Source organism: Antechinus flavipes, chromosome 4 (genome assembly GCF_016432865.1).
Source record: "Antechinus flavipes isolate AdamAnt ecotype Samford, QLD, Australia chromosome 4, AdamAnt_v2, whole genome shotgun sequence".
NCBI lineage: Eukaryota > Metazoa > Chordata > Mammalia > Dasyuromorphia > Dasyuridae > Antechinus > Antechinus flavipes.
Genome location: NC_067401.1, coordinates 283,401,218 through 283,424,452, shown reverse-complemented (window position 1 = coordinate 283,424,452; position 23,235 = coordinate 283,401,218). Strand labels below are relative to the sequence as shown.

Below are 23,235 nucleotides of genomic sequence, written 5' to 3'. Positions count from 1 at the left end.
AGTAAATGTTTATGTATGAACTAGAGTGGAAGCATTGGTAGTAAAAAGAAAGGGATCTGTAAGAGTATAGTAGTTGGCAATGTAATAGATGTGTGGGACTACAGTCTCTCCTTGTATCTTTTTTTCTGCTTGCACTTGAAAAGGTTTGATGGTTTGGTTTGGTTTTTGTTTGAGGGATGGGATTGAGGGAAGGAGGGGAAAAGAGTAAATTAGATACCTTACAATAAAATTAGCATAGGTGATTTTTTGGAATGCAGATTTCTTTTAGAATTCTTTATGTAAAATTGAATCTCTGTAATACAAATTTATATAAGCAAGAACTGTCCCTAAGTACTTCTTTGCTTGCATGTCGCAAGTTTGATAGTTATCTCATTGTTATTATTTTTAATGAAATTATTGTTTCTGTGATTTGTCCTTTGACTTATTCATTCTTTAAGATTAGGTTATTTAATTTCCAATTGGACTTTATTTATTTGTTTGTTTATTGGATGTAATTTTTGTCTCATTATTGATTTCCACATCCACTTAAATGTTTGGCCTGCCTGATTTTCCACACTGGGGGGAAAAAAAGTGTATGAAGGATGCCTTTTCCCAAGATTATGATAATATAATTTGTTGGAAAACCTGTAAAACTTTATCCACTTTTTTGTATCTGGCTATCTTCTTCATAGCCTGTCCAACTGATTTGCTGCCAGTACCAAAGCCCTTGTCTCAGAACTTCTGCCTTGTGGTCTTATTGTATAATGCCGGAGAAACTGAGGCAAGATAGAGATTAGAGAGTATTTAATAAAGGGAGAGATTTACTGGGATCAAATGGATCCATGGTTTGGTCCCAGGGCTGAATGAGACTGTTGTCTCCAAGAATCCAGCAAACAATGTGAGTTCTCAATGATCTATATAGGTCATTATGGCTCAGACTCAGGGGGTAGATTGAGGCAGGGGTGAAGTCTGGGTTCTGAGAGTGGGAATGGGGCTCTGACAGGGTGGGGTGAGCCACCAGAGTTGGGGGGAGGCACCCCAGAGATGGGGAGAGGCATCCTGCTAAGATGGTAACTTATATTCTGGTAGCTTGGGATGGGTAGAGGCATTTTGATATTCTAAAACATAAGATCTTTTACCCTTATCAAGTATTCTGATAAAGAGGGAGGGGAGGTTTTGCAGGACTGAGCTTTAAGCTGACAATTATAAACTGAAGCAGAACAATTAGAGAAACTGAGTCAGGACTGGGTCACGATAATTAGGGAAACTGATTCAGGAAAATAAAAAAGAACTGTGGCGTAATATAGTCCTCATTGACCTCTGCCTTTCCTGGATCAAATGAAATAATATTTTTAAAGTGTTTAATACAGGGCCTGGTATATTATAGGCTCCTAATAAATACTTGTGCACTTCTCTCTCCCCTCACTATTTCAGGAAAGATTTTATAGTGCCATATGTCATTCCTACTTTTCAGCCATCTCATCTACGACCTCAACCTTTTCTTCTTCCTACTCCCCAACCCCCCAGTTCTAGAATTCTGCCATTGTTCCTGAATGGAATGTTTGTCATTCTGTTACCTAGTCTCACTATTCTTTTAATTTTGGGGCCCACTTTCCTAAGTGTGCTGTCTCTCCTTATTAAAACAAGTTTTTTGCAGGCAAGTATCTTAGCCTTTATATTTTTATCTAAAGCATTTATTAGGTCCATAATACATGGTTTTTTGTGGTTGTTCCTTTGATTTACTTGGATGGACTTACTTTATAAGGACACAAGGGCCTTAGGAGTCTAGAACTGAAAAAGTAAGGAACAATAAAATTCTTTCCAAAAACCCCAACTTTCTCTCTAATGAAAGGGCCCACTTTTTTTAAGTGTTAATATTTTTTGAGTTATGTGATATAGTTAAGTTATGGACTACTGCATTCTTTGAAGAATCAAACGTTGAAGACTACCTAATGGACAATGAACTGGTAAAGTTGAACAGGCTGCTGCCTGATGGAAATAAAAAATTATATGGCATAAATTCTCTAACGCGTGTCATGAAATGCATGTGTTGACAGTAAAAAAAATAACAATAGACAATCCACATATTCCATTGATATCATTGTAAATTACATAAGGACTTGAGGGAAACATCTACAAGCACATCAGATAGATCCTCGGAAAGACTTGTGGCAAAACATATTAAGAGTCACACAGTATGAACAAAAAATAGGGGAGTTTTGAACTGCATCATTAAAGGGGACACTTTGTATCAGTGAAATCATAGATTCATTTGATTGTTCATATATCGTGCTATTAAATTCCTGACCAAGGTTCAGAGGAAATAAAGCAGCTTTCTGTTTCAACTTTTAAACATTTAAGCTCATATAACTATACTATCATGAGAATTTGAAGGTGGAAGATGATGGTGAGAAGAATTCATATAGCAATAACTTCCCCTTTTCCTTTAAAAAAAACAAAAAAACAAAAAGAAACCAAAGCGTATGATCCAGTGAAAGATCATTGTAGTTTTTCTCTGACAACCAATTAAGCAAAAATACACTATAAATTCATGATTTGGGATGTGTGTGTGTGTGTGTATTCATGTATGTGCACATGAATGAGGCTTACCAGTTTAAGTAATGAGAGGTTGGAGGAAGTAATTGATCTATTGGATAAAAGATTGGGAGAATTTCATACATAAACATTTACTTTTTATCCAATTACAAAATAGTATTATATCACACTGGATCAAGAAAACAAAATAAACCTTTATATGTGAGTTATCTGGCAATTTTCTTTATATCTACCAGTCATACACAGTCAAAGCTAATTAGATGTTTGATCATTACTGTATCTATAATCATTTCTAAAAGAAGTTGAGTAACTTCATTCTGAAGATATATGGTATTTACAAAAATCCACAAATTTCATACGGTATTTTAAAAAATGCACAAATTTAAATTTACTTAAATTTGTATTTGAAGTATTCATCTTAAATTTGCTCTGGAACAAATACTCATTTTATAAAGACTTAAATTGATATTTACATGCAGTTTCTTGATGAACAATTTTAAGTATAAAAATAAGGAAACAATTCCATTTGAAATGATAAGGTACTTGGTTATTTAGTAAAAAAAAATTATAAAGATAATTTGCTAATCAATTAGAGAAAGAAGATTTAAAGGAATAAAGTAATTTCACAATAATTTGGATTGTAGCCATTTATGCTTTAGGTAGATTTGGCAGTGAATATTGTTGACATTAAAACTTGGTGAAAACATTTGCATATTTATTTCACAATTCACTGCAGATTATTTTATTAACATAGACTTTTTGGAAAGAGGCCATTAATAACAGAATGTTAGTTTGCTTCATAGTGATGCGGGATGCATTTTTTCAGTTGGCATTTATATATCCATTTAAATGAAGATTGGTGCTTTGTTTGCACAGTTGACATTTAATATGTTTTGAACAAATGAACCTGTCTACTAATTCATTCAGTGAAATTCTTATTTTACACAACCACTTTAATGGAGTTCTTTATAATTTTGTTCACCCCTCTTGAGAAGCATAGCTTGAAAAAATGAATTGTGTCAAATCATCTGAAGAGAGAGATCATTTTTTATTTTACCTTTTTGTTTTCAAGAAAGTAAACGTGTTCTGTTGATTTTCATTGGAGAAGTAAAAGAATAGAACTTTTTTTTTTCAGAACTTGACAGATGCCATAAAGATAACAAATTCAGTATATTTTAAACTATCCTTTTTTCTTACATTTCTCTCAGAATTTATGTTCTCTTTTGTCATTAAAAACTGACTTAAATTGATGAAATTCTTTAAAAACAGAAGTGTTCCAGTGACAATATTTATTTTCCTTTTTTAAAAAAATTGATTGTTAGTATCACTAACTCTGTTTCTTTAAATTCACTCTCATCTGTTGAAATAAAACCAAATACCCTTCCTTGAAACAAATCCAACATAGTTAAGCAAAACAAATCCACACCTTAGTTGTATCTGAAAAATCTTTGTTTCACTCTATTCCTCTAGTTTAATACAAAAAATGCTGGATAATTTATTTGGTTTAATTTTATATTTAGTTTCTTTGCCGAAGTTAATTGTTTCAATTAAATTTTAGTTAAATGTTTCTTATAAGAAACACTATTGATTCTCCTTTTTAGTCCCTTGCATTTTTTCCATTTTATGGATGAATTCATCCCTTTAATGTTCATGCTTATCATTGTTAATCATATTTTCTTAACCTTTATTCTCCTCTTTGCTACATTTGCATTTTACTTATCTTGTATGTACAGTTTTTTGCATCTTGTCTTCATTAGAATATGAGTTCCTTGAGGACAGGAATTGTATTTTTGCCTTCTTTTGATATCCCATGTACTTAGCATAGTACTTGGAATTTGTTATACATTAGATAAATTTGTTATGCATTAAATGAATTCAATAAATGAATAGTTTGTTGACTATCTTACTGCTATGTACCATTTACCTTTTGCACATACGGTTAGAGTAGTCTCCTAACCAATGTTTTTTACCTTTGAGCTTTTTCCCTCCAAACCATCATATATATACTACTGCCTTGCTCACAAGACTCTCTTCATCTCTTACCCTATGAAGTTCACATTCTTTAGATTTGACAGTTAGGACCTTCCTCGATCTAGTAGTAACTTCCTTTTTTTTTTTTAAAACCTTTTCTCAGACTTTTCAGTCTTCATCTGCTGGGTGGTTTAGGTATACTCATCTATTTGTTTTTGGTTTTGTTTTTTCTTTTTTTGAGACAATTGGGGTTAAGTGACTAGCCTAGGGTCACACAGCTAGGAAGTATTAAGTATCTAAGGCCAGATTTCAACTCCTGACTTCAGGGCTGGTGCTCTATCTACTGCGCCACCTAGTTAACCCCTATTTGTTTTTCTTAGAAATGTCATGCATTTTTGGTTTTAGGGTTTTGTTTTGTTTTTTTGCTTTTTTCATTTCTTCTGATAAATTTTCATTCCCAAATTTTCATCATTTGAAATCCTGCTTATCTTGAAGACCTAGCTTAGATACCATCTTTATATTTTTCTCTTTACTAGACTGAATTCAAGAAAAAAGTGAGTTTACTGAGCTTTGTACTTTTCATACTTTTACACTATGTATTGTATTTATCTGTATGCTTTTAAATAAATCTTTTTGAAGGGTAAAAACATATTTTATTCATCTTTTTAGTTCCTTAAATTAGTGGTTTCTAGTGCACAAGGTGATTTTGGCTTAATTGCAAGATTTGTATGATGAAACACTTAGAAGATGAGTACTCCTCCCTCCCTGAGAGAATCTGTCATGGAGTTTGTCTCTAGTGCTGCATTTACCCTTCACTTTTCAGAGCTCAGTGCTACTTGGACTCCATCCCCTCTTTCCTTTCTGATCTATGCAGTAGATTCCTTTAGGAACAATTTTAATGAAAGGCCAATTCAACCCTGGAGCTGCTATTGAGAAAACCAAGTTTCTCCCTCCCAACATACCCATGAGAGGCGTGAGGAGGGATTACTGCTGAGATATGTGATCATGTAAGTTTTTGAGAGCATGGTTCTGCTCCTGAAATAAATGTGATAAATATTTACTGAATTGTTTTATATAAGTTCCAATGTATTTGTTTCAAATCAATAATTTTATTGCTAAGCTAAAATCACTCAATAAAAAAAGTAAATACCTTTTAAAACCTTTTACCTTTTTTTTAACATGAAAATTTTTTTTTAACTTTAAACTTTTAAAACTTTATCTTTCTTTGTGTGATGGATTCCTTTGATACTCTGCTGAAGCCTTGGACGGACTCCTTATCAGAATAATTTTTTTAAAACATGAAATTATATAAATAGAATTACCAAAAAACCCAATTATATTGTGACAGTCATTGATTTTTTTGGGGAAGTTCAGAGATCCCAGGTTAAGAACCTTTGTTTAACAGATATATCCCAAATTAAACTGTTTCAGACAGATCAACATAAAAAACAAACATTAGGTTTTTCAATTAATTTTTCAATTAATTAATAATTCATAACATTAAAGGAAATTGTCTCCTTATTTATTCATTAGCTAGAAAAGAAAAACTTTCCTTTCTTAGTACTCAGCTTCTTAACTTAGAGGAAGAAAATATTTTTCTACTATATATTCACTCTGATAATTTAGTTTTATTTATGTTTAGCGGTTTTAATCAATTAAACATATATTGTCCTATATTTTAATATGCTTTATTAATGTCTCTTTCCATTGACTTCTCTATACAAAATGGAACTTCTCTAACTGTTCAGTACTTTTAAACAAAACAAAACACATTGATCATCTCCAAAAATTTGCTGCATTTTTTTTATATTTTAGGAATTTATGTTTTTATATTAGTAGAAATAGACATCAGGATAGTTGGATTATATTCACTAGCCAACGTTCTAGTGGAAAAAGCATGGGCTTAGACATCTGAAAATCAAGTTTCTTTAAAACAAGTTTTATTAATGTTTTGTTTTTATATTATCTGCATTACACAATGTATTGATCTCTTTATCTGTCTCCTTTCCCTCCTTAGAGAGCCATTTTTCATAGCAAAAAATTTTAAAAGAGAGGGGGAAAAAACCAGTTCAGCAAAACCAATCAACACATTTTTTTATAATATTATATGAAATGTTTTATGTTCATAGGTCCCCACCTCTGCTATGGAATAGGAGTATGTAATGGAACATATGTCTCCATTCTCATTTTGAAGGTCAAATTTGAAGATTGTTTCTATTCCCTGCTGTATAATTAAGAAACTTTGCCCTTGGAGAAATCAGTCATTAGGCACTATGCTAAATCATGATACAAAGACAAAAAAGGAAGTAGTTTTTGTGCTCATGGAGCCTACATCTAGAACCATAACATACACATGTAGAAATATATAGAATAAATAAAAATTATTTTGGTGGAGAGAGCACTACTGGCTGGGGAGATAGAAAACACCCATATAAAAGGTAGGGCTTGAATAGAGTTTGGGGGAAATGAGGAATTCTGAGAGGCAGGAGTGAGGAAGGGAGTCCATTTTATAGATGGTGTCAGCTACTTCAAGGCCACAGGAGAGGAGAATCCTCTGTGGTAAGAGTACCAATTTGGCTGAAACATGGTTCAAACTCGTCCAACTCTTTGTGACCCTTTTTTTTTTTTTTTTTTTTTTTTTTTTTTTTTAGTAAAGATACTAGAGTAGTTTGGCATAACCTTCTCACTTATTTTACTGATGAGGAAACAAAGGCAAGGTCAAATGATTTGCCCAGTATCACATAGCAAGATCTATGTAAGGCCTGATTTCACTTCTGGAAGGTGAGTCTTCCTGACTTTAGGTCTGACATTATTCACTGGACCATCTAGAAGGAACAGTACATGGATAAAGGTGGAAAAATAGATAGGGCATTTGGTGTAAAAACGTTTTAGTGACAAGCAGAGAATTTCATATTTAATCCTAGAGCTAACATTAGGGGCAGTGGAAGTTTATTAAGTAAGTGAGTAGTATGGTCAGATCTAAACTTAAGGAATCACTTTGGTAGCAGTGTAGGGGATGCCTTGAAGCACAGAGACCAAGTAGAAGGCTTTTGTAACAGTCTAGGGTGAGAAATGATGAGGGCCTAAACTAAGAAGTGAGTGTAAATAAAGAGAAGGCTACAGATACATTAGGTGGTGTGAAAAGAGAAACAACAAAATCTGGTGTTTGCTTTGAATATATGTGTTGAGGGAAAGTGGTAATGCTGAAATTGCAAACCAAGGAGACTGGAAGGATGGTACTATCCTTAAAAGAAATTGGGAAGTTTAGGAAAGGGGGGGGGGTAGATTTTGTAAGAAAGATGAATTCAATTTTGAACACTTAAGTTTGATGTGGTTTACAATAGCCATTTTGAAACATCTAAGAAGTAGTTTGAAGATAGGTGACTAGAGCTCAGGAGAGAAATGTGGAGAGAGATCTAGGAGTCATCTGCATAGAAAAACTAATTAAAAATAAAAAACATTTAAAAAAAATAATAAAAAAGAAAAAGATAATTAAATTAGTAAGAGCTGACATCAAATGAGAAAATGTAGAAATGAAAAAGGACCCAGGTACAACCATAGTTGACAGTATTTTCGATTAAGAACTAGCAAAGGAAACTGAAGAGTAGACAGACTGAAAAGAAGAACCCAGGAAGAACAGTTACAAAATCCAGAGAGGAGAGGGTATTCATTAGAGGAGGATGATAAAACTCAAAAAACTTTAAAAAAACAATTAAAAAGATGCAACTTAAGGAAAAGCCAGATCTTTCAGTTGCAAAGTCAGTAGCAACTTGTTAGAGCACTTTCAGTTGAATGATGAAGTTGGAAACCAGATTGCAAAAAGTTGAGGAAAAGAAGTAGAGGCCACAAATGTAGACATTCTTTTCTAGGATTTCAGAAATAAAAAGAATAAGAGACTTATGAGGCTATCAAGAAAATAGAATTTTTTCAGGTTGGGCATATTTGTAGATATCAGAGAAGAAATCAGTCATTTGGGAAAGATTAAAGATTGGCGTGGAGGATGTTTGTATGGACAATCTGCAAAATAAGATGGGAAAGGATGACATCTGGGTTAGGTATATGGGGACTGAACTTTGTAAGAAGAGGGGCCTCCTCTTCACTGGAAACTAAGAGAAAAGGAGAGAAAGTATGATGTCAAGGGGTTTTATATAAAAGGGAGAAAAGGGAGCTCATAGCCTCTTATTTTTACAAAAGTAAAGTATGGGGTGAGGTCCTCAACTAAGAGAATGAGGAATAGTAGTACAGGAGACCACAGTAGACTTTTGTTGAAATTCAACATTTTTATTGAGTGCCTACTATATATAAAGCACTATGCCAGATCTTTTTTATGGGTAAAAGATAAGAAACTTATAAACCCTATCCTAAAGAAATTTGTGCAACAAATAAAAGTAACAGTGTACAAGTATACATTACTTTAAAATTGACAAAGCCCTTTTCATATTTTGGCTTACTTGAGCCTCAATAACCATAAATAACCATCAGTAACTCAGTAAACATAAGTTATATATACATATAACTAAGTAACCAATAGATACTACCTTATTATTCTTATTCCCATTTTGCAGACAAGGAAACTGAGATTCAGAAGTCACTTACCCATGCTGCGTAGATAGTATCAGAGCCAGGAAATCAAGTATAGTTTAAAGGAGAAGATGATAGACAAGATGATGAGGCAAAATGTTATCAAGGCTTGTTGGAAGACTGAATATTTTTTTTAATCCCAGTAAATATTATTTATTCTGAATTAATGATACAAGTAATTGAACAAAAGTACAAAATGATCATAATAATGAAAATTTCATATTTCTTATTGCATAGAATGTCACTACTTTAGAAGGTTAGGGTAGGATAGGGGGCAGAAAAGAAGGGTTCCTATATTCTTCAGTAGATCTCAATTTGGCTTATTTGTGAAATCACTTATCTTCTCTGGACAAGGGCTTAGCACAGGGCCTACTAGCATAAAGTAAGTGTTTTAATAAATGTTTTAATGCTGATCTCAATTTGCCTATCAGTAAGAAACAAAGGAGGGGGAGGAGTGTTGAACTAAAATAATCCCTGAAGATCCTCCCAGCTTTATTTCTTTGATCCTGGTGTTCTAGGACACATTCAGGAATTTATTCTTCAAAACTTGTGAAATATGAAAAAAAAATTTCTGTATTTATGGCATTTTCATTTCTTCAAATTAATCTCATCATTGACCAACATCTTTTATTTCTTTGGTTTAAAATTTTTAGAATGGTTGCTTCTGTGTATAAAATTTAAGAGATTGATTAGCACCTGTTTTTTTTAGATGTGTCTAATATATTGTAGCTAATAAGCATATATATATATATATTTTTACATTAAGAATTACAGAGTTTGTGAAATGGAATTTAATCTCTATTGGATACTTACTGATGTTTCTAAACTGAGTGCTGATTCTCTAGGGCAGCTTAGATTACTTTAATCTTTCTAAATATTTATGGGCTGGTTTAAATAGTCTCAGAGATCCTTTCCAACCCCATAATTATGATTCTGTGAATAACTTAAAATGGTCTGTTGTGACCCATTTACAATTCACTTATTTATGTAACCCAGATTGTTTGGCCATTCCACAAGTAAGGGGTATTTCCTTTGTTTCACATTCTTTGCTACTATAAAAAGTACTGGTATAAATATTTTGATATATATGAAGCCTTTTTATCATTGATATTCTTAAGTTTTATGCTCGGTAGCCTATTCCCCCTCTTAATTCTAGTGCCTTTTCTTCTCAATTACTGCCTATTTATTCTATAACTTGTGTGTATATGTTTGCTTGTTGTTTTTCCCATAAGATTATAAGCTTCTTGAGGTCAAATATGGTCTTTTGTTCCTTTTTTGTATGCTCTAATACACTGTCTAGCATTTAATAAATGTTTACTGATTAAGTAGTGGCATCTCTGGGTTAGAAGACATTGACTTTTTAATTACTTCTCTCCATCATTTCATATTGTTTTACAGAGTAATTACACTAATTCACAGCTGCACTATCAATGCATGAGTGTATCTGATTTTCTTCTACATTGACTATTCATTTATCCTCTATTATCTTTACCAATATTTGGTTGAATGCAAAGTGAAACTTGAATTGTTTTGATTCCCATTTCACTTGTTTGGAGCAGTCTTTCATATGGTTATTATTATGTAATTTTCTTTTCTTTTTATTATTATTGTAGCTTTTTATTTACAAGATATATGCATGGGTAATTTTTGTATGGATTTTTTTAAATTCTAGCTTTTGATTTTGAATAGACATTCACTTTTATAAAGATATATAACTTTTTTAAGGTCTGATGCCTGGTTTGAATTTTTTTTGGTATATGTGTCTATTGTATTTTGCCAGGTTTATTTCTTTGTTTAAATACCTTCATGTTTCTGGATATTTTTGGGTTTTTTAAATGTTTTGTTTTTAAATTGTATACATACATGCTGTTCAGCTTGAGCCTAATGAATTTTTTTGTGTAGATAAATTACAGTAATCTTTTTGCCAGGATTTTATATTCCTTAGAATAAAAGGATTCTTGTTGTTTTCTGCCCAGACTGTCCAGTTGCCTTACTTACTGAAATAACTAGGGTATCTCTGTCCAGAAGTTCTTCTGTCCTCTTTTTAAGTATATGCTTTTTCTGCCTGGAGTGAAGTAAAGAAAACCTGAAGTTGTCAAATTTGACCCTAGACATTTACTGGATTTGTGACACCCTTGATGAAGTCACTTAAGCTATGTTCGCCTTGATGTTTGACAGATCGTCACTTTAAAACATGGACAGTTTTTTTTAACCTTAATATCTTAAAGTGCATCAGAAAAAAATTGTTATTCTCCAGTACAATTTTAAGGAAAGCTTTTTGTTCAGGTGTGAATTGTAAACTATCTTTCCCAGCTTCACTCACCATTCCTCTGTCTTAAGAGTTAGATCTTAACTGTACAGCATTTCCATTTGATTATCATGATATATTTTTCCATGTATTCATTGAAGGGAGATGACTTAATGGACGTGTTGAGGCTTACCCAGTTTTTTTCTGTGGTTGATATTAATACTTAACATAATACTTATTATATGATGTTAATACTTAACATAATACTTTTTAGCTCACATTTTTTAAAATGCCAGAAGAATCTAGATTTCTGAAATTTTGGTATTAGAGAAATTTATAATACAATTAAAATTAATATTTTCATAGAAAATAGATTCATAGATTTCATGTATAACTTACTTTCCCTTTTAAATGTATACACTTTATTAGCTTTGGGATGCCGAGAAGTGAATAACAAATTCTCATAGAGCTTTTAGAGTTGTTCTTTTTGTCATCTGTTTTGACTTTTGGCTGTTCTTATTCTAGTATTCTTAAATACACTTCAATAATTCTCTTTTTTTTTTTTTCTCTTATAACTTATTATTACTTTCCTCCTCCTTCCTACTTCTTCATTACTAAGATTGAGGCTGGGGGAACTAATCCCCCAACTTTCCAATATGCCCGATCAAGTAAAACAAATTTATACAAATAACCCTTTACAAAAATATGTTTCATTCTGTACCTTGAGTCTATTATCCTTAGTCAAGCCTGCTTTATCATCTGTCTTCTGGAATGAGGATTAGTAATTGAGTTGATCAGAATTTTTTTTCATTATTGTATAAATTATTTTCCTGGTTCAGTACTTTACTTTGCATCTGCTTATACAAGTCTTTTCAGATTTCCCTGAAACTTTCCCCTTCATAATTTCTTTTAGCACAAGTTTTCCATTACATTCATATATCATAATTTGTCTATCCTCAATTGATTAGCACTTCTTTAGTTTTCAGTTCTTTGCTACTACAAAAAGAGCCATGAACTTAATGTTTATATGTGGTATAAGAAATATGTATTTCCCTGTATCCTTTACTCTTTCTTGCCACTTTGCCACTATCCTTATAGGAATAGAAGGAAATATGACCAAAGGTCTTTTAGTGCTTTTCATTATTTTGTCAGTTTCAGTGATTAAACAGTCCATGATTATTGACTAGCCTGCAGTGACAAGATTCTATATGGCGAGCTGTGCTAAGTCACAGATGAAATAGACACATTTCTCTTAACATCTTACTTTAAGCCTTCATGGTTGGTAAAACCAAATCTGCCCATACTTGTACTCAATAAGTTTTCTGTTTTGGCAAGGTTGCCTCCATACTACTCCAGTATTTGTAAGCTCTTGTGTTGATATTATACAGTTTTGAGAAATTTTATTCACTTTGAATTTAAATACTAGAAGACATGAAAAAAAAAAAAGATTATTTTGGTATATACAATACAACATGCAAAGAGGATTCAATATAAAACCAGGAATTTCCATTCCACAGTTTCTTGTTGTAAAAAATTATGTAATAAACACTATATGTCATTTTAGAAGTTGCCCTTCTAAGTTGCTTGCTTCTAAGTTTTCTTTTGTTTTCTTCTTTGCACTTAAAAAATTTTTTTTCTCTCCCTCCTGATTCCACTCAAGAGAAGAATACCATTAGACATAATACAAGTGCTTATGTACATGTATGTGTGTAATACCGTACCTTACATGCCTATTTAACAGTTCTTTCTCTGAATGTGGATAACATTTTTTCATAGGTCCTTTGTAGTTGATTTGATTATTTCTAATATTCAAAATGACTTAGCTGTTCACAGTTGTTCTTAGAACAATTTTGTTGTTAGTTCTCTTAGTTTCATTATTTCATTTAAAGTCTTTCTGTATTTTTCTAAAATTAACCAACTCATTATATAATTCATTTGTTCTCCAACACAATCATATATCACAACTTATATTGCCATTCCTCAACTGGTAAGTGCTGTTGCAAATATTTTACAACATATAAATTCTTTTCCTTTTCCTCTAGTTCTCCTGGAAAACAAATCTGAATAGTAGTATTGCTGTTTAAAAAGAGTATACACAGTTTTTAAGATATGATCTAGACATAATTCTAGATCACTCTCCCAAATGGCTGGATCAGTTCATAGTTCTCAGTTTTTCCACATCCCCTCCAACAATTATCATTTTCTTTTCTATCATATTAGCCAATGTGATAAGTGTGAGGTGTGTCTCAGAATTGTTTTGATTTGCATTTCTGTAATTAATAGTGATTGAGACTCTGGGGGAGGAGGGGTATGAGGCAATTGGGGTTAAGTGACTTGCCAGGTTAAGTGACAGCTAGGAAATGTAAAGTGTCTATGTAAATATGTTTATAGTACTTTCTTTGTCTGAAAACTGCCAATTCATATCCTTTAACTATTTATTAATTGGGAAATGACTTGTATTCTTATGAACTTGACAAAGTTTCTATATATTTGAATTAGTTATCTGAGGAACATTATATCAACATTTTTTCCCAATTTTTGGCTATATTGGTTTTATTTTATATAAAACTTTTTTAATTTAATGTAATCAAATGTCCCAAATAATGACTATGTCAAAAACAAAATTATGATAATCATTTGCTGCAGTGTATTTGCCTTTCTGTTTCTTAGTCAGTTCCAGATATTTTGGTAATGACTGCCTTATAATATAGTTTGAAGTCTAAAACTGCTAAACCAACCGTCACATTTTTTTTTTTTATTAATTCCTTTTATATACTTGACCTTTTGTGCCTCCAAATGAATTGTTATTTTTTCTAGCTCAGTAAAATGTTTTTGGTATTTTGATTTGAATGGTATTGAATAAATAGATAAGGTAAAATTCTTCTTTTTATTATATTGGGTGTGCCTCCCCATGAAAAATTACTATTTATTCAATTGTTTAAATTAAGTTGATTTTATTTGTATTAAAAATGTTTTATAATTATGTTCTTGTAATACCTCATTTTGTTGTGGTAGGCATACTCCCAGGTATTTTATACTGCCTACAATTATTTTGGGGGTAGCTCTTACTAGCTCTTCTTGCAGGTTTGGTGATATATAGAAATGTTGATGATCTTTGTGGCCTTTTTTAATTTCTTATTACTCTGTTAAAAATTATTGTTTCCATTAATTTTATAGTTGAATCTTTAGGATTTGTCATATGCAAAAAGAAATAATTTTATTATCTCATTGCCTATTCTGATTGCTTCAGTTTCTTTTTTTCTTCTCTTATTGCTATTGCTAGAATTTGTAGTACTATATTGAATAATATTGGTAATAATGGGCATCCTTACTTCACTCCTGAGCTCATTAAGAAAATTTTTAAAGCTTATCTCCATTTGAAATAATGCTTCTTATCATTTTAAGGAAAAAATTCCTTTATGCCTATGCTTTCAAGTAATTTTAATAGGAATGAGTTTTGTATTTTATCAAAAAGCCTTTTCTGCTTCTTTTGACATAATTATATGATTTAATTTGTTATTGATGCAATCAATCATGTTAATAGTTTTTCTTATGTTAGACCATCCCTGCCTGTATTTCTGGTATGAATCCCACTTGGTCGCAATATATAACCCTACATAAAATACTAAATAGGAGATATTGTTGTAGTCTCCTAGGTTGTGTTTTTTGTAGAATTTTTGAAGTCATATTCATTAGTGAAACTGGTCTATGGTTTTCTTTTTTTCTGCTCTTCCTGGTTTAGATATTAGTACCTTTTTTTTTTTTTTTTTTTGCTTTTAAAGGAGTTTGATAGGATTCCTTGCCTGTTATTCCAAGTAATTTATTTAATATTGGAATTTTTTCATCTTTAAAATGTTTGGTAACATTCATTTGTAAATTCATCTGGACCTGTTGCTTTTTTCTTAAGAAGTTCATTTATCACATTTATTTCAGTTTCTTTTTCTAAAAACAAGTTTATTTAGGTGTTCTGTTTTCTCTTCTGTTGATGTAAACTGTTTATATTTTTGTAACTATTCATTTAAACAGCTTAAATTGTTAAATTTATTGGCACATAATAAACTATTTAAAATTGTTAAATATATTGGCATATAAGTTGACAAAACTTTATGATTTGATTTCATCTTCATTGGGGTATTATTTACCCTTTTAATTTTTAATACTAATGATTTGGTTTTCTACTCTCTTTTAAAAATCATGTTAATCAATGATTTATTGTTTTGGGGTTTTTTTCATACAACTAATTCCAATTTTTTTTTGTTTTGTTATTCTAGTTATTATTTTTATATGTCTATATTATCATTTTCTATATCATGATACATAATATGTGATATTGCATGTTATTTAGTTTATTGATTCAGTGTTTTTCTTTGACTCAATTTTACCTTTAATTTTTAAAATTTCTAATATGGTATTTAATTAGAATTTTTAATTTGTTCTTTTCCCAGTTTTTTTAAATTGCATAGTCATTTTGTTGATCTGTTCTTAATTTTATTGATAGAATTATTTAGAGATGTAAATTTTGTTGGTATTATACATTTCAGTCCATAAAAGACAGCACACTTCCACCGTCATTTTGAGTACATATACGAAACTGGTTTTTTGTTCATTTATTAATAAATAAATTTATTATTACAGATAAATTTGACCAATTTTGGGCTATTAATCGGAAACTCATGGAGTATCCTGCAGAAGATAATGGATTTCGATACATACCTTTTAGAATATATCAGGTAGGAAATTATTTTCACGAATAGCCATTTATGATCTTTACAGTCTTGGTTCTTGGCAAATTTTTGTGCATATTACAACATTGCTAATGAAATCATTAAATGTTGAGGCATTATTAGTGTTCTCTAGTTGTCTTGTGGATACAACAAAGTTGAGAAAATGCTGATAAAATCGACTAAAGTTTCTGATTTATCTAATAGACAAATCATTGATTAAGAATAAATAAAACAATAATTTGTCCTTACATCATTTTTACCGAGGATTTTCATAGAACTTCAGATTAGTAAGAAATATCAGAACCCTACTCATTATTTCTTTGTCTTATAATTGTTTTTCGCTGTTTAACTGTTTCTCAATTCCCAGTGCTATTTTGTGGGTCTTTGCCTAGTTAGAATATTTGTGATGAATACTATTTATTGGGGAAGTGACGGTTTTGTTGCAAGTTTCTTGGGAGGGTAAGAGATTGACTTGCCAGTGTGACTCAGTATATATGTCAGAGGAAGACCTTAACCCCGTCCCTTTCTGATTTTCATCAAGAAGGTTCTGTGGTATAATGCAAGGTCATGGATTATCTATTTATAAATTGTGCTTTAGATTTTTGTTTTTCCTTTCTTTCCTTTATTTGGCTTTTATTTTTGGTGGAAGGTATATTAGCTTAGTAGATAGAACTCCTTTCCTGGAATCAGAAAGATCCGAATTAAGATCTGGCCTTACCCACTTACTAGCAGTGTAATCCTGGGCAAGTCTTTTAATCCTGTTTGCATCAGGTGCTTCATCTATAAAATAAACTGAAGAGGGAAATTGCAAACCACTTTCGTGTCTTTGTCAAGAAAACTCCAAATAGGGACACAACTGAAATGAAATGTTTTCATTGTAATAACCACAAGCGACATTAAAGCATGTGCCATTTTAAAAAATTATTAACAGAAAAAAAACATGAGATATTTTAATAGTTACAATAAGTTAAGTTCCTAGTTATTTGAATTTTTATGATCTATTATGATAAATCGAAACAGTTGTAGAATTATGTCCTTTCTGCAAGTATTTTAACTAAATCTATGCCATCATTTACCTCAAAAAAATTGCCTTACTGTGATGGTAAAAATTATTTTTTAAAAAATAACATTTTTACTATTAATTGTAAATAGAATGAGTATATTGTAACTAGGTAGTGAGCCTCTCCATTTAAAAGAAAAACAACATATTTACTACTAATTTTTTTTTTCTGATTTTGAACATATTGTGTTCTAGGTAAGAAGATGCCAAAATATCCTTATTGCCACATATTTTATGAAAATTTGTATTTTCCTGGGGAATAGTCTAATTTTCTTCATCTGTTCAGAAAGTGAAGTAAGGCTGATTAATATCCTTATTATAATATTTGAATGTGAAGATAAAGAGTCCAAGGAGAAGACAGAATAACATGAACTTAGAGTGAAAAGTCTGTTGTATTGACATTGTTGCCTGTTTGTTCTTAACCCATTTTTTAAAATAGTTCAAGAATATGTCGTGTAAAACTTATCAGTCCTGATTTGCCTTTGTTATAGGAAAACAATGCATACTCAAATATGTAATCCTTTATGAATGTTTGGCAGAGGAAAGAACTTGAAGATTATTTAGAGTGCAAAGAATTTTTTTTTTCCTGTCAGTCAAGGACAGTAGTAAGATGCTAAGAAAACATTTATCTTAAAAAACATTCATCTGCACAGTATCTTTGTGAAAATCCAGAGTCTAGCAGATCAGATGTGCAAGGAGTAGAGGTTGCAAGTCCAGGGTCTCTCAGTAGAGGAAGACAGGAAAAGGGACCTGTATGTGCCAAAATGTTTGTAGCAGCCCTGTTTGTAGTGGCTAGAAACTGGAAAATGAATGGATGCCCATCAATTGGAGAATGGCTGGGTAAATTGTGGTATATGAATGTTATGGAATATTATTGCTCTGTAAGGAATGACCAGCAGGATGAATACAGAGAGGCTTGGAGAGAGCTACATGGACTGATGCTAAGTGAGATGAGCAGAACCAGGAGATCATTATATACTTCAACAACGATATTGTATGAGGATGTATTCTGATGGAAGTGGATTTCTATGACAAAGAGACCTAACTGAGTTTCAATGGAGAAATGATGGACAGAAACAGCTACACCCAAAGAAGGAACACTGGGAAACGAATGTGAACTATTTGCATTTTTGATTTTCTTCCCGAGTTATTTTTACCTTCTGAATCCAATTCTCCCTGTGCAACAGGAGAACTGTTCGGTTCTGCAAATATGTATTGTATCTAGGATATACTGCAACATATTTAACATATATAGGACTGCTTGCCATCTTGGGGGGGGGGGGTGGAGGAAGGGAGGGGAAAAAACGAAACATAAGCGAGTGCAAGGGATAATGTTGTAAAAAATTACCCTGGCATGGATTCTGTCAATACAAAGTTATTATTAAATAAAATTAAATTAAAAAAAAAAAAAAAAAGAGGAAGACAGGAAGTAGGTCAGCAGAGGGGCCTAGCATGTGGCCAGGCATGGGACAATACTGTTACCATCTGGAAGTAGAGACCGGGTAATTTCCTAGTTCCTGTGTTTTCTGGAAGTTGTCTATGATGAGTAGCTTTTCCTCATTTTCCTCTTTGTAGAATAGCTTTCTGAAGAATTCCAAGATCTGGTCTTCATGGAGTTGAATAGATTCATGAAACGGTAGTCTAGAAGACCCCTAGACAACCAGGAATAGTGAGGGAACCCCAGTATTGGTAGTTATTTATCAACCTTTGGGAAGAGGCTAAAAAGACTAAACTCATTTAGGGAGGAGTATTCATCATATGAGATATTCTTTAGGTTCTCAGCCAGATTGGAGAAGCCACAATGTTTTTGAGATGCAGTCTTGATTAGGAATCCCAGTACAGCAATTTCATTATTTTTATTTCCATTGAGTGCTTCTGATATATTATGATAATTGTCCTTAATATGAATAATATACAACTCCTTGACAAAGAATTTCCCATTGATAAATTGTCCAAAGAGTTTGATCAGTGCAGATGGAATGAACTGCCTTGTAAGTCCCCATCAGACTATCTCCAGAGATTTTGATTGAGTCACTAAGCTTCACTTCCACTGAGTGCCTGTTGTTTTTTTGTCTATCAAGACAAAGTGCCTGTCAAGAAGGAGCTATGTCCTTCTTTTCCTAGTTGATGAACTGAAAAAGCTTCAGAAAGGGGCTTCAATGGGTTGATTTTGTGTCTATCAACTGGAGATTGTTGTTTGTTCTGGCAGTTCCCTAACTAGTTATCTCTATACATGCTATTTTCTTGGCTTGGGATTCATAGCAGCAGGATTCTCTAGGACTAGAGAGCCTGATGCACCCAAGGGCATGGTAGCATTGAGATCCAGCATGAACTCAGCCTATATCAGCAGACCCTGGGTAAGGGAGCAAATACAGAACAGGGAGAGCTGCAAAGGCACTGTGGCTGGCTGGCTGGCTGGGACCCAAGAAACTTGCTCTTTCCTGTAGCTCTGTTTTCACTCTGCATTGGTCCAGTCTCACTAAATCATTTTAAATCTTTGTCTCTGTCATTCACAATGTCTTGGTCTTAATCTCTGTTTCTTTCTGCCTGAATTTCTCTGTGAATAAAAAGGAAAAGGGGAAAAAAAGACAAAACATATTATTCAGTAAGATTTAACCTGTTGCATTCCTACATGGGAAGATACTTGTAATTTTTGAGAACTGTACCTCTATACAGAGGTATTGCCTATACAGGCAATTTGAAAGAGTATACACTTGTGTGATCCTGAACAAGTCACTTAACCCCAATTGCCTCAGGAAAAAAAAATATACGCAAACAAAGGGTGTAAATATAAGTTAATTTATATGTGATGATATTAAAAAAAATTAGGGGTAAAAAATAAGATTGTATTGGGAGAAGAAAAAAGGGTACAGCAAAATAGAGTAAATTAAATCATGTGAACAAAATACCTACTACAATAGAGGGGGAGGAAAGGGAGGGGATGAGCATTGTTTAAATCTTACTATCTATGAATTTGACTTAGAGGGAATAATATAAACACTTAATTATAAAAAATTGTCTTATCTTGCAAGGAGAAGAGGGAAAGAAATGGAAGGAGTTGATAGAAGGGAAAGCAGTTTGAGGGAGATGGGATCAGAAGCTAAACACTGGTGAGGAGATACCAGGAAGGAAAGGGAAAATTAGAAATGGGGAAAAATAGGATGGAGGGAAATACACAGTACATACAACTGTGAAAGTGAATGGGAAAAACTCTCCCATAAAAATGGAAGTAGATAGCAGAATAGATTTAAAACCAGAATCTTATATATTGTTTATAAGAAACATATTTGAAACTGAGAGAAACATAGATAGTAAAGTTAAAAGGCTGTAGCAGAATATATTATGCTTCAGGAAAATTTAAAAAAAACAAACCCAACACCAATAACAATCCTGATCTTAGTCAAAACAAAAGCAAAAAATAGACCTAATTCAGAAAGATAAAGAAGGAAATGACATCTTGCTAAAGGTTATCAGAAACAGTGAAGTAATATCATACTAAACACATATGCACCAAACACAAAATAAACAAGAAAACAGTTGAGATGAACAGAACGCTAGAAAAGTTAGAAGCAATAACTGAAGAAATGGGGATAGAGAACAGTATATCTTTTTTCTCAGCACTATATGGAACCTACATAGAAATTGGCCATAAAATAGAGCATTAGAAACCTCACAATCAAATGCAGAAAGGCAGAAATATTAAATGTATCCTTTTCAGATCATGGTGCAATAAAAATTATGTGTAATAAAAAGCTATGGAAAAATAGACTAAAAATTAGTTGGAGACTAAATAATCTAATCCAAAAAATCAAATGAGACATATTTTCTGACAATAATTTTCATTCAAGAGAATGACAGCAATAAGATAACGTGCCAAAATTTATCGGATGCAGCCAAAGCAGTTCTTCAGAGAAATTTTATATCTTCATTGATTACATGAATAAAATAAGAGACGGAGGATTTGGATATTCAACTTAAAAAGCTAGAAAAAGAACAAATTTTAAAACCCCAACTAAATACCAAATTAGAAGTCCTAAAAATCAAAAGAGATTAATAAATTTGAAAGTAAGAAAACTGTTGAACTAGTAAATAAAAGTGGTTAATTTGATTTAAAAAAAGAAGAAACCAAATTATCAGTATCAAAAATGAAAAGATTGCATTTAACATTAAAAAAGAGGAAACTAAAGCAATAATTTGGAGCAATTTTGTCTATGTCAGTAAATATAATGATCTAAGTGAAATGGATGAATATTTATGAAAACAAATTGCCCAAATTAGTAGACCCCATTTTAGAAAAAAATAAGTAATAATAATTGAACAAGCCATCAGTGAAGTCCCCAATTAAAAGTCTTCAGGAGCAGATGGATTTACAAATTAATTTTACTAAAGAACAATTAATTCCAGTGCTATATAAACTTATGTGGAAAAATAGACAAAAAAGGGAGTCCTACCAGATTCCTTTTATGGCATAAATATATAGTGCTGATACCAAACCAGAAAAAGCCAAAACAGAGAAAGAAAATTATAGACCAATAACCCTAATGAACATTGATGCAAAAATTTTAAATAAAATATTGCAAAAAGATTACAGCAATTTATCAGGAGGATGACATACCAGTACCAAATGGGATTTATGCCAGAAATGCAAAGCTGGTTCAATAGTAGGAAAACTATCAGCATAATTAACCGTATATATAACAAAGTTAAAATAAAAATAATATGATCATCTCAATAGATGCAGAAAAAGCTTTCAATAAAGTACAGCACCCATTCCAATTAGAATAGTTTTCCTTCTATGTAAAATCATTAGCAAACATATTTAATGAGGAATAAACTAGAAGCAAGTTCTAGGATAAAGCAAAGATGCCCATTATCACCACTGTTATTCAATGTAGTACTAGAAATAATAGCTTTAGCAATTATAGCAGAAAAAGAATTAGAATAAGAATGTAATGAGGAAACCCAGCTATTACTCTGCAGATAATTTGATGATGTACTTAAGAAATCCTAAAGAATCAACTAAAATCTACTTGAAATAATTTTAGCAGAATTTCAGAATGTAAAATAAACCTACATAAATCATCAGCATTTCTACATATTGCCAACAAAGTCCAGAACAAGAGACAAAAGGAAAAGTTCCATTTAAAATAACTATAGACAGTATAAAATATTTGGCAGTCTCCGTCAAGACAAACCCAGAAGCTATTTAAACAAATTACTAAACCCTTTTCACACAAAGTCAGATCTAGATAAATAGAAAAAACATCAATTACTCTTGGATAGGGCAAGCTAATATAATAAAAATGACAGTTCTACCTAAATTAATCTACTTGTGCGGTCCCATATCAAACTATGAAAAAATTGTTTTGTAGAATTAGAAAAAGTAACAGAATTTATCTGGAAGAGCAAAAGGTACAGAATATCAAACGAATTAATGGAGAAAAAATGCAAAGGAAAGCAGCCTAATTGTACCAGATCTAAAACTATATGAAACAGAGATAGGGCAGTGTCATTAATTAGGTACCCAAGATACAGTAGTCAGTGACTATAGTAATCTACTGTGTGATTAAACCCAGAGACTACAGCTTCTAGGATAAGAATTCACTATTTGAAAAAAAAATTGAGTTGAATAGTTTTGTCTTTTCTGTTATCACTATCTCAGGTCAAATCAGCAAACATTTATTAAAACACTTATTTTGTGCCCAGCATTATTTGCTCCATCTTTGATCCACCACTTTTCAATAAAATAGCAAAAAGAGAATAAAAAAGAAAACCTTTTTTGTAATCAAACTTCAGAAGTTTCATTCTCTAGCTCTGTACTCCTGACATCCTTTGATCTCCATTATTTGTCCTTGTTTCCATCTATTAAAATTGTTTTAATATTAATTTTAAAATATAAGTTGGAAGATACATTTTCTGTTTAATGACAGCCATTTTCTTCTAATTGAAATTATTTTTCTTTGTTTCTTAATCATTTCATTTTTTAAGAATTTCCCATTATTCCTAAGCCCACTTCTCCTGTTCAGAAGATCTATTTTATACTTTCATTGAATCCATTCATTCCAATCAAAGGAGACAGAAAGAAGTCATTTTTAGAAATGGAAGATAAAATATCA

At 31.8% G+C, this 23,235-nt stretch overlaps 1 protein-coding gene across 3 annotated transcripts in view; it reads left to right on the top strand.

Moving 5' to 3' along the window:
- ATG5 (autophagy related 5) overlaps positions 1–23,235 on the top strand; it is a 134,860-nt gene that overhangs the window by 51,320 nt on the left and 60,305 nt on the right. For all 3 annotated transcript variants that reach the window (XM_051997469.1, XM_051997472.1, XM_051997470.1), the window contains one exon: positions 15,971–16,065. In XM_051997469.1, the coding sequence (XP_051853429.1) occupies positions 15,971–16,065 (95 nt within the window). The remainder of the gene's footprint in view (positions 1–15,970; positions 16,066–23,235) is intronic.